Genomic DNA, 13,100 nt, shown 5'->3' with positions numbered 1-13,100 from the left:
AAGATCAACAGAAAAAGAGTAAACACAATGAAACTGAACAACGCCCTCCTTAGAAAGACTGGGTAAGTGAAGAAATAAAAATTGAAATTCAAAAATTCCTTGAATCAAACAAGAATGAAAACACAACATACCAAAATCTTTGAGACGCAGCAAATGCAGTGACAGAGGCCAATTTAGAGCAATTAATGCACACATGAAAAAAGTAAAAAAAAGCCAGAATCAAGATTTTAAACCAACTTTCCAACAATTAGCAAAAAAAAAACAGCAAGAAAGGCCTACAGTCACCAGAAGAAAGGAAATAATCAAGATTCGAGGAGAAATCAATGAGACAGAAACTAGAAGGGCAATAAAAATAATCAGCAAGACCAGAAGTTGGTTTTTTGAAAAGATCATTAAAATTGACAAACCACTGGCAAATTTAACAAAGGAAAAGAGGGAGAAGATACAAATAACACGAATAAGAAACTAAGTGGATGACATTGCAACAGAATCAACTGAAATAAAAAGGATAATATGAAGAACTGTACTCCAGCAAATTTGAAAATCTGGAAGAAATGGACAGATTTCTAGAAACACACCACTTACCTAAACTAACAGACTGATGGTGAAAAGTTGAACAGGTCCATCACAAAAGAAGAAATTGAACAGGTCATCCAAAAATTACCAACTAAAAAAAGTCATGGCCCAGATGGTTTCACCAGAGAATTCTACAAAACATTCAGAGAAGAACTGATATCAGTCCCAAAACATAGAGAAGGATAGAATCCTCCCTAACGCATCTTATGAAGAAAGCATAACCTTAATACCAAAACCAAGCAAAGACATCACTCAAAAGGAAAATTACAGACCAATATCCCTCATCTATGAATACAGATGCAAAAATTTTCAGTAAAATCCTAGCTGATAGCATGGAAGCCCCACCCCCTCACTCTTGGTTAGTGGCTATGGCTCCATCCCACTAGCTTACATGAACGAGCAGCCCCACACTCCAGAAGCAAGTTGGTAAAGGCCTGGCTCTTTGAAACGTAGGCCATGGTCCTACCCTTTCAGGCTGAGGCAGCTCTGCTTAAGTTTCCTTGGTCTTCACTTCTGCTGATTAATGACAAAGGCAACCCACTCTGGCATCAGGATTGGAGGAAGAATCATTAACAACCTCAGATACACAGATGATACAACTTTGCTTGCTGAAAGTGAGTATGACTTGCGGCACTTACTGATGAAGATTGAGGAACACAGTCTGCAGTATGAATTACATCTCAGTATAAAGAAAACAAAAATCCTCACAATTGGATCAATAAGCAGCATCACGATAAATGGAGAAAAGATTGAGGTTGTCAAAGAATTCACGTTGCTTGGTTCTACAATTGAGGCCAATGGAAGCAGCAGTCAGGACATTAGACGACGTGTAGCACGGGGCAGGTCAGCTGCAAAGGAACTTTTTCAGGTGCTGAGGAGCAAGGATGTCCCCTTGAGGACTAAGGTGCGCCTGACACAAGCCATATTTCCAGTTGCCTTGTATGCATGTGAGAGCTGGACAATGAATAAGGAAGATCGAAGAAGAGTTGATGCTTTTGAATTTTGGTGCTGGTGAAGAATGCTGAAGGTACCATGGACTGCCTACAGAACTAACAGATCTGTCCTGGAGGAAGTGCAGCTGAGATGCTCCTTGGAAGCGAGGATGGCCAGACTTCGTTTCACCTACTTTGGTCATGTTGTCAGAGGGGACCATTCCCTGGAGAAGGATGTCATGCTTGGTAAGGTGTAGGGTCGTCGAAAGAGGGGAAGACCTTCTCGAGATGGATTGACACAGTGGCTGTGACAATGGGCTCAAGTATAGCAAGGCTCTTGGAGCTGGTGTGGGATTGGGCAGTGTTAAGTTCTGCTGTGCATGGGGTCGCTATGAGTCGGAGACGACGGCACCTGATAACAACAACAACAATATATGGCATAGGAGATCTGGTAGTGTAGTGCCTAGGGCACTTGACTGCTAACCAGACGGCTGGATGTTCAAACCTACCAGTCACTCCTCAGAAGGAAGATGGGGTGATCTACTTCCATAGTGATACTTCCTTGGAAACCCAAGGAGGGGTTGCTGTGAGTCAGGTCTGACTTGACGGCCCATAACAACAACAACAATATGTGGCATAAATAGACTATCAAGCGTAACCCATAATGCACAAACAGCAGAAGAGAAACCAGATGATTGGGACCTCCTAAAAATTAAATTTTTATGTGTTTCCAAGGACTTCTCCAAAAGAGTCAAAAGAGAACCTACAGGTTGGGGAAAAATATTCAGCAATGACATATCTGACAAGGGACTTACCTCTAGAATTTATAGAAAACTCCAACACCTCAATAACAAAAATGCAGTCCATTCAAAAAATGGGCAAAAGACATGAATAGACACTTCACCAAGGATGATACTCAAGCGGCCAACAAACATATGAAGAAATGCTCACAATCATTTGCTATTAGAGAGATGCAAATCAAAACAATAATGAGATACCATCTTGCTCTGGCACTGGCAGCAAAGTTCAACATGACAGAAATTAACAAATGCTGGCGAGAATGTGGAGAGATTAGGACTCTCATACACTGCTGGTGGGACTGTAAAATGTTACAACCACTGTGGAAAGCATTATGGTGATTCTTTAAAAAGTTGGAATTAGAAATACCATTTGACCCAACTATTCCATTATTATGTGTATATCTTAAAGAAGTGAGAACCGTAAGAAGAACAGACGTATGCACACCCATGTTCATCAGATACAGCACTATTTACAGTAGCGAAAAGATGGCAACAACCTAGGTCTCCACCAACTGAGGAATGGATAACCAAACTATGGTACATACACACAATGGAATACTACGCAATGCTAAGGAATAATGTAGAATCTGCAAAACACCATATAACATCAATGAACTTGGAGGACATTATGCTGAGTGAAATAAGTTAACCACAAAAGGACAAATATTGTGTTAGTCTGTTATTGTAAAAGTCAAGGAAAGGTTTATCTATGGAAGGAAATTTTCTTTGTTGGTTACCAGGGGTGGGAGGGGAGGAGGGGGAACAGTGTTAGATAGAGATAAGTATTGATTTGGGTGAAGAGAATGGCATTGTACCAAATGTGAGTGATTAATATGTTGTCATTGAGGAAGAGAAAGAGAGAGGTATGTGGGAAGTACAAAAAACAAAGATGAACCCTTTTGCACATACTGCATTGTCAGTGAAGACAAACATGGGTATATGGGTGGACAGGCTTAACTAGTAGGTATGTCTATTAAGTGAGGAGTGTACCCAAGAACATGTATCGGGTTTGCAGACAATGGCCATGTAAGTTTATGTGTAAGATCTGAATTCCCAGGTGTATAGTAGAGCTGACAAGGGGCAAGGTTGTAGTCACTGCTTGGTCACAGCCAGCTACCCAGAGGAACCGAGTAGTTAAACCTGTGGGCTCGGGATCATAGTCACAGGGGACATCAAGCTCAATTGGCATAGCATACCACAGAAATCATTGTTCTACCTCCTACTTTGGCAAGTAGTGACTAGAATCTTAAAAGCTTGCAAGCTGCCATTTAGATGCAATGATGCTTCTCTCCTCATCCAGAGCAAAGAAGAATTAAGGAAACCAAACATTCATGGAAACAATTAGTCCTAGTGCCTGGTATACCATGTGATCTGCAGCCTATACGACTATGAGACCATAAGAACTAGATGGTGCCCGACTACCAACGTCAACCACTTGGAATGTATGTAGGAGATCCTTGAAAGAGAGGGAGAACAATGTGGAACAAAACTCAAAATCATTTGGAGAAAAAAAGGGGGGAGGCCAGATTTGCTGGTCTGATAGAGCCTGGTGGAACCACTGAGACTGTGTCCCCCAGCTGCCCATCAGGTCTGGAATTGAACTCACACCTGTGGCTTCCAGCCAAACAAAAGACAGGCATAGGAGTTGTACATATAACTGAGGTGGATACACTCATTGTAGAGAACAATCATGGGAGAAAGAAGGGCTGCTGATGAGCAGGGAGACAGCTCCAGGGTCAGGAGTACATGGAGGGATGGATACAGTGAAGAGGTAACTATTGGGAGGAAATGGGAGGGGAGCTGTTGCATTGTGGTAAATTGTAGTCAGTATCATGAGACAGTGTGTGTGAACTGCTGTATGGAAAGTGAATTAGCTCTAAATTTTCACCCAAATCACAATTAAAAAAATTTTTTTTAATCGCTTCTGTTTTCTCAGTGAAGAAGCAAAGTCATCACCAAAAGAATAGGAGAAAGGTATTAGACATCTAAGGAGAGAGGGGAAGATGTGATATGTATTATCTAGGAAAATAAGAGAGTAAATGGACCAGGAAAATGAAGTACAACATGTGGGTTTCTTTACGGTCCCACTAACATCATGAATTTAAAGTGGTTGTATGTTTTCTCCAGCCATGTTTAGCAACTATTTTAACAGCTAATGGATGTGCTATAATGTATTTAGACATTCTGTTTTAGAACAGTATATTTTAAAAGGAAAAAAAAAAAAATTTAATTGTGATTTGGGTGCAGATTTACAAAGGAGATTTATTTTACTCTTAGCAGTTCATGCACATTTGGTTTCACAGCCCCGATTACAATCCCAATAATACAAAGCTGTCCTCCCATCTCCTCCCCGTGACTACCTTTTCCACATGCCCTTATGTATGCATTCCTGTCTGTCCAGCTTTCCCTCTATGCAAATGCTGTCCTTCTGATGTCTCATGGTTGACTGATCTAAGGGGTGTATCTCCCAGGTAGCTGTTCTGCTTGTAGGCCTTTCTGCTGTTTGGCTGAGAGCTAATCCATGGAAGTGGGTCCAGTTCCAGGCCCAAAGGATATCTCAGGGCCATACTCTCAAGGGTTCCACAGATCTCTAGTAATTCTGGTCACTTTTGTGTTTTTCAATCTTGTTCTATGTTTTTCCTCCCATTTTATCCAGGATCTCCACTTTTACCCCTTTCTGAATGGTTGGCATTGGTAGCCAGACACCATCTAGTTCTTCTGGTCTCAGGGTCTTAAAGGTTGAGGTCCCTGTGGTCCATTATATATCCTTGGACTAATTGTTTCCATATGACTTTGATTTTCTTCACTCTTCTTTGCAGTTGCATCTTAGATGGCTGCTTAATAGCTTTTAATACCCCAATCACTACTCACCAAAATAGGATATAGAATGAGGTTTTTATGTACTATTTTGTGCCAATTGAGCTTGATATCCCTTGAAACCACGATCCCAAGCCCGTAGGCCCAGTGACTCTCTCCTTCAAGGTGTGTGGTTGTCACTGAGAAGCTCCTCCAACCTTGTCCCATTAGTTCTGTGATGTATATGGATATTTTTTAGCACAAATACATACGTAAGAATATCTTCAACCAAATCTGTGCTTTGTCATAGATATATTCTTGTTCACTTTTCCGTACATGATCTTCTCCCCGTTTGTGCATTTCCCATAGACTAGTGTTTGCCATCACTGGTAATGCAGTATTGTGCATGTGATAGTATTTGCTTCTATTGTCTTTATGTTTTGTTCATGTTTCTGTGTCCTCCTTCTCCCTATTAACCATTGTGTTGGTCACACACTTGTTATAATGCCTTTCCCTTCACCCAAATCGATACATGACTCAACTAGTCAGGAATTTTACCCCCCTTTCCCTCCAATCCCAGGTAACTAACAAAGTTACATTTCCTTTCCTGTATAAGCCTATCCTTGACTTTTTATAATAATATGGAATATTTCATGCTTTTTAATTGATGAACTTTCTTAGCAATAATCTTCATAAATCCATAATTCTTTAGATTACAGTCCTAAATTTAGAATTGCTGACTCAGAGTCTGTTCATTTTTAAAGCTTATACTAGAAACTGCCAAATTGCCCTCCAGAAAAGTATATACTCGTGTATACTCCCACTATGGGGTCATTAATGGCCAGATGGAATTCCATGTGGGAGACCTGGGTTTGATTCGTGGCCGGTATACCTCATACAGAGTTACCACCCATCTGTCAGTGGAGGCTTGTATTTTGCTGTGTTGCAGAACAGGTTTCAGCAGAGCTTCTAAGACTGAAACAGACTAGAAAGAAGGGCTTGGCCATCTACTTCCAAAAATCAGCTAATGAAAACACTATGGATCACGTAGTCAATACACAACTGATCTTTAGGATGGTGTGGGATCGGACAGCATTTCATGCTCTTGTGCCATGAATCAGGGACCAACTCAATGCAGCTAACAAGATACTTCCACAAGCACTGGTGTTAGTTTTCCCATGCCCTTGTTCAACCATATGTATTATTAAATAATTAAGCATTTGCATTATTACAAGAGGAGCCCTGGTGGTGTAGTGGTTAAGCTATTGGCTACTAACCATAAGGTCAGCAGTTCAAGCCCAACAGCTACTCCACAGGAGAAAGATGTGTTGGTTTGCTTCCATAAGGATTACAGCCTTGGAAACTCAATAGGACAGTTCTCCTTTTATCTGTAGTGTTGCTATGAGTCAGAATCTACTCGATGGCAATTGTGGTGGTGAAGTTTGTGTGTCAACTTGGTTAGGCCTGGTTGAGTAGTCGGGCAGCTGGATGTAGTATTCCCAATGATGAGACTGGTAATAGTCCATGGTGGAATCTGCTGTGAGCAGCTGAGTAGCTACCTTTGGATATGTGGTCTGCTTCTGTATAAGAAACTGCTTTGGGAATGGTCTCTAGCTTATGGCATGCTTGAACCCTGCATGTAGCCATGTGGTTTGGTAACATCAGGACTTTGCCTTTTTACTTGTCAACCTTGGGCTTGGCAGTCTCGGCAGCCAGTAGCTATCTGAGTGAAGAAAAGCCTCCAGCTTCAGTGGGCCAGGAGCAGGAGGCCCAGCTGAAGTCCAAGGTTGAGGGGCTTTCACCTAGCCCCTAGCACCTGGCACTTTGAACTTAGACTTAAAGCCTCCAAACTGTAAGAGAATAAACTCCTATTTGTTAAAGCTATCCCATTTGTGGTACCTTCTTGTCAGAGCTGCACTAGGTAACCAAAACAGAATACATTATCAAGAGAGTGGGGTGCTGCTCTGACAGATACCTAAAATGTGGAAACAGGAGTGGAGTGCGTCCTTGACCTGAGACCTGGCAGAGAGACCCTGGCATACAGCATGAGAGAGGCAGGAACAGAGCCAAGAGATTGGCAGAGAGATACTGGCAGAGAGACCAGCATGAAAGATAGCAGTAGTAGAGCCCAGAGACTGGCATTAAACAGCAACAGGCTTACCAGCCCTTGGAGGAGAAAGCTGGGTGCCGTTGTGCAGGTGAAGTGGGATGCCTTCAGGCCTTAATAGGTAGAAAAGACCGGCATGAGATGGAGTAGCAGGTTGGCCAACCCACGGAGCAAAAAAAGGTGAGTGCTTTTTGGGCAGGAAGATTCCTGGCAGAGTGGGTTGCCCTCAGGCATTAATTGGCAGAAGCAGAAAGAAAGGAGAAACAGAGCTGCCTCAGCCTCAAGGGTAGGACCATGCCCTTTTGGGGTAGAACCACCATAGCCCCCTAGGTTTCAAAGAGCCAGACCTTCACCAGCTTGGTTCTAGAATGTGGGGCTGCTCATTCATGTGAGCTAGTGGGGTGGAGTCATAGCCACTGCCTAAGAGTGAAGGGGGCAGGGCTGCCATACCCAAGATGGAGAGGAACGGGATGAGGTTGCCACTAGGTAACCAAAACAGCAATTTTTTTTCATTATTATTAAAACAACTTTGTGACAATTTGCTACACAAAAAGTGTGGTGCCTCCTTATTCTAATCTATATATCTTGTATTTACTGGTAATCATATATATCTTTTCATATTGGTCATTTTATATTTTTTCTTTTAGGATATTTTGAAAAGAAAATGTAAATAGTTATGTATAATCTTTATGTTTTGCCTTTTCATGTCCTTTGCTAATTTTTTTTTTTTTCCTGGCTCATTACTTACTAGTTTGTAAGAGCTTATGATATACTAATGATAGTAATATCATTTCCTGTCATACATGCTACAGATTTTTCTCGTCAGTTTGCCTCTTCATTTTGGTTTTGGAATATTTTGATGTATAGAAATTAATTTTATGTTCTTAATTCTTTTAATTTATGGTTTTGTTTATATGCTTAGGAGGACATTGCTACCTCAAGATTGGTTTACCTGTATGTGTGTGTGTATGTGTATAGATATAGATATATACCTCAAGATTGTGGTTTACCTATATGTGTGTGTGTGTGTGTGTGTATATGTCAGTTATTTAAAACCTTTTGGTTTAAAAAAAAAAAAAAAAATTTACTGCCCTCAAGTTGCTTCTTAGTCATAGCAACCCCCTTTGGGTTTCCGAAGCAGTAATTTTTACTGAAGTAGATTGCCCAGCCTTCCTTCTGCACAGTGGCTGGTGGATTTGAACTGCCAACTTTCTGGTTAGCAGTCAGATGTATAAGGCATTATGCCACCAGATATGCCCTTAATATTATTTCTTATTTGATCTACAAATATGTATCTTAAAGCCGTAGGTCAACATGTCACACCCCATACTGTCACACCCCATTCAGATATCTTGAATTTACTAGATATTTAATTAGTTAACATTTCTTTTACAGCAAAGATTTGTGGAGAAGATGGACAGGTGGATCCCAACTGTTTTGTGTTGGCACAGTCCATAGTCTTTAGTGCAATGGAGCAAGAGTAAGTAATTTCATACTTTCACATTTTATACTAAATTTGGCTTTAGTGGTAGGAATAGGCTACACTCAACTGAAAACAAATTATTTTTGACAATTTAACTATGTTTTAAGGATGACATAAGTATATTCTAAGACCATCATAGTTAATGGTTTCTTTTAAATATAAATTATGGGAACTCTAGTCAGACTATAACAGGTTTTTCTTCTTAAGGAAAAATTCTGATGATGTTAATATTTAATAAAATTATTTATTTTTAGTTTTGAAGTCTTTTGTGGGTGACTGTGACTATAGTGTGACTACTAGAATTGGTTTCTTTATTTAAACAATGCACATCTTCAGGTGGGTGCTGTTAATGCATGCTCTAAACTTAATAGATGGTATATTGTTAAATCCACATAGGATTGTTGAAATTTCCTTCAGAATTTGAATTTCTAGATTAAATACTGCTGCATGCCCTTTTATTTAACACTTATGAAGAGTATTTGTGTAAGATACAGTTTGACATAGTACTAGCCTTAAGGGAAATTACAGCCTCATTAATAGAAACAGGGAAATGTTCTTTGGTTACTGTAATATAAGGCAGCATGTGTTAAGTATCAGAGCAGGGCTACAAAGTCATTAAGAGGTGGGAAAAATTATTTACAGATAGGGGAATCATGTACAACAGTATGGGGTGTGACATGTTGACCTAGGGCTTTAAGATACAATAGGGACAGTACTAGAAAGAGTATATTTTTCCTCATTAAGCTTTCCTTGGTCATTCCTTCACATTTCCCTTTTGTGTCTATATACAGGCACTTTAGTGAATTTCTGCGAAGTCACCATTTCTGTAAATACCAGATTGAAGTGCTGACCAGTGGAACTGTTTACTTGGCTGATATTCTGTTTTGTGAGTCAGCCCTCTTTTATTTCTCTGAGGTAAAGTCTGCATTTCTTTCACATTCTATTAGAGCATTCCAGCCTCTCAACTATAAATGCTAGGATTCTGTATATAGAAAATAATATAAAATTTAAAATTCATCTTTAAAAAGATAGGTTGAAATTTAATAATTTTATTGTGTTTTAATTGTGTTTATTGTGTATCTAATGGCAAGGGCACTTTAATGGCCTATAAGGTTAAAGAGAAAGTGAAAGTCAATGTAAAATAACTCTAATTTTGAAAAACATACATAAACTATTATTTATAAGGAAATGTGTGTTTTTCAGTATTTAGAGCTGTTTTAAAATTACAAAGGTGGGACTTCGGTAAAATGGCAGAATAGCCAAACAAGCTACACAGACCCTCTTCAACAAAGAAAAGCGAAACCAATTGACAGAGATACAGAAGATAATCCTGGAGCCCTGAGCTTTGAAAGGAAGTGTACAGGAGTTGATTAGGCACCAACTAGTGGAAAAACCTGAATGGAAATAGTGAGTACTGAGACAGATCACGCTGCGGACTGTCAGCTACTCTGACGGCACCAACGGCCTAAATATTTCCAAGTGGTATTAGGACATGAGAATTGACCTAAAAATTAGTTGTAGTCACCAAGCTGGTGGCCGATGACTAGGAAGGGAGAAAGCAAGGAGGGAGGGACACAACCTGAACTGTGGACTTTTGGCTATCCAGAGGGTGCAGCCATTTTGATCATTTACAAGTGGCAGCCATTTTGGATATTTAAAGTGACAGCATTCTCATTCGGATTCCAGGGACCTAAAAATAGGCTCCATTTGCCAAGGACGGCTGGGACATATGGGAGGCTGACAACAGGAAAGGAGACAGATGGTGAGTGTATAAGTGATGCCAGCTAGCGGATAAAGGAGCATAGTATCCTACTTATATAGGTAACATCCAAAGAAAATAAAACTCATGGGCAAGTCACTGCAGCATACAATCACCAACTAAGTATAAATACAAAAAAACATCACAATGTCTCAGAGACAACAGAGCATCACGGTCCACAATATAAAGCAAGAAAAGCAAGGCCCAGGATAGAGACCCAGAACACATCCCTGAGAAAGAAGCAGCATTGGAACTCGCTGGTAAGGAAGTCAAACGAGTTATATTTAGGTACCTTCAACGGATTGAGAGACAGGCAAGGAAAAATTGAGGAAAACACAGAGAAAATCTTAGAACAGTTTCGAAAGACAATACAAGATCAAAATGACAAAATAAATGAAAAATTAGAAATGATACAAAATTGACAGATACAAATCCAGAAGATTAATACTAAATTTTACTAAATAGATACCACACTTAATGGGCAAAGGAGTAGAATTAAATCATTGGAAGACAGAATTAGTGAGATGGAAGACGAATACCTCAATACTTCTTTGGAAAGGGATCAGTCAGAAAAAAAGATTAAAACAAAATAAAGAAAGCCTAAGGATCATATGGGATACCATCAAAAGGAATAGCCTATGTGTAATCGGAATTCTAGAACAGGAAGAGACAAATAAAACCACAGAGAAAATTGTTGAAGATTTATTGGAAGAGAATTTCCCTGGTTAGATGAAAGATGAGAATATATCCATTCAAGAAGTCCAATGAACCCCAAACAGGATAGACCCCCCCCCCCAAAAAAAATCCCCAAGACATATCATCATGAAACTCACCAAAACCAAAGACAAAGAATCCTGAAAGCAGCAAGGGAAAAACGAAGTTACCTACAGGAGGCAACCAATAAGACTAAGCTTGGATTTCTCGGTAGACACCATGCAGGCAAGAAGATAATAGGATGGTATATATAAAACCCTGAAAGAGAAACATTTCCAACCAAGAACTATATACCTAGCAAAATTGTCCCTCAAATATGATAGTGAAATTAGGACATTTCTATAAGTAGAAATTAAGGGAATTTGTTAAAATCAAACCAGCCTTACAAGAGATGCTAAAGAGAGTCCTTTGGACAGAGAACCAACAACAGCAAACAACTGACCATTAACACACATGATGACATAACCCAGAAACCAACCCAGATATGGAAGTATCCAAAGTAAATAAGCCCACAAGATTGTAAACAGGGAACCAGAGACATCAATTGACAAATGAGGACAACTGCAAACCAAAAAGAGGGAAAAAATTGTGTAGTTACAGAACATTTAAATGATAGGGAAGTCAAGACAACTGCAAGATAGAATGGACTGTTCTAAACTTGGGAAGAAAATTAGAAATCACAGGATAACTCAAAGAAAAATGATAAACCTTTACATTAAAATAAAAGAGGACCAGCACAAATATTTAGCAAATACTAAAACAATAGCAAAAAAGGAAGTGGTAATATGATTCATAAACAAAATGAGCTCAGCACAGAAAATTATATGGAACAATGAAATCAGCAATACCACGAAAAAGCGCATAACAAAATGACAGCAACAAATTTATACTTGTTGATAATTACGCTGCCAAAGGAATAAAAAGAGAACCTACACATTAGGAAAAAAATATTGAGCAATGATATATCTGACAAGGGATTTATCTCTAAATTTACAGAAAACTAAAACACCTCAACAGCAAAAAAGATAATCCAATTAATAAATAGGCAGAAGATATGAATAGACACTTCACCAAAGAGGATGTTCAGGTGGCAGCAAATACATGAAGAAATGTTCATGATCATTAGCCATCAGAGAGATGCAGATCAAAAAAACAATGAGATACCATCTCACCCCAGCACTAAAGGCAAAGTTCACCAAGACAGAAGATAACAAATGCTGGCAAGGATGTGGAGAGATTGGAACTCTCCTACACTGCTTGTGGGACTGTCATATGATACAACCACTGTGTAAAGGAGTATGATGATTCCTTAGAAAGCTAGAATTAGAAATACCATTTGACCCAGCAATCCCATTACTGGGTATATATCCTAAAGAAGTGAGAGCAAGGACAGGAACAGATACATGCGCACCATGTTGATCGCAGCAATAAGTACAATAGCAAAAAGATGGAAACAACCTATGTGCCCATCAACAGAAGAACGGACAACCAAACTATGGTACATATACACACAATGGAGTACTGTGCAACATGAAAGAGTAATGTAGAATCTGCAAAACACCACATAATATGGCTGAACTTGAAGGATATCATGCTGACTGAAGTAAGTCAATCACAAAAGGAGAAATAATAGTGTTAGTTCATTATTGTAAAAAGTCAAGGAAAAGTTTCTATATGGAAGGAAACTTACTTTCTTGGTTACCAGGGATGGGAGGGGAGAAGGGGGTGTGGTATAGTAAATTACTTTGTTTGGCTTTTCTATCCATAAATCTTTGTAAACTCCAAGGTGGGATTTGCTATGAGCAACTGAGGAGCTCCTGATTGCTGAAGGTGTCCACCTGGAGTATTTCTGTTGGGAGTGGCACAAAACAATGTTCTGGGAGGTGCCCACTCTCTCTCAGGTGCTTAGAGTTCTGATGCTATAATTGGCTAG

General features: G+C 39.5%; 1 protein-coding gene across 1 annotated transcript in view; it reads left to right on the top strand.

Annotated features, from left to right (window-relative positions):
- The window catches only part of AKAP10 (A-kinase anchoring protein 10), a 183,949-nt gene that overhangs the window by 92,545 nt on the left and 78,304 nt on the right, over positions 1 to 13,100 (top strand). Inside the window, exons 6-7 of the mRNA XM_007941489.2 lie at positions 8,607 to 8,691; positions 9,486 to 9,609. Coding sequence (XP_007939680.2) covers positions 8,607 to 8,691; positions 9,486 to 9,609 — 209 coding nt within the window. The remainder of the gene's footprint in view (positions 1 to 8,606; positions 8,692 to 9,485; positions 9,610 to 13,100) is intronic.

This window comes from Orycteropus afer, unplaced genomic scaffold, assembly GCF_000298275.1.
Source record: "Orycteropus afer afer isolate SDZICR_OR568_19922 unplaced genomic scaffold, OryAfe1.0 scaffold00080, whole genome shotgun sequence".
Taxonomy (NCBI): Eukaryota; Metazoa; Chordata; class Mammalia; order Tubulidentata; family Orycteropodidae; genus Orycteropus; species Orycteropus afer.
The sequence above is the reverse complement of the archived record's forward strand: the minus strand, read 5'-3'. Positions and strand labels throughout refer to the sequence as shown.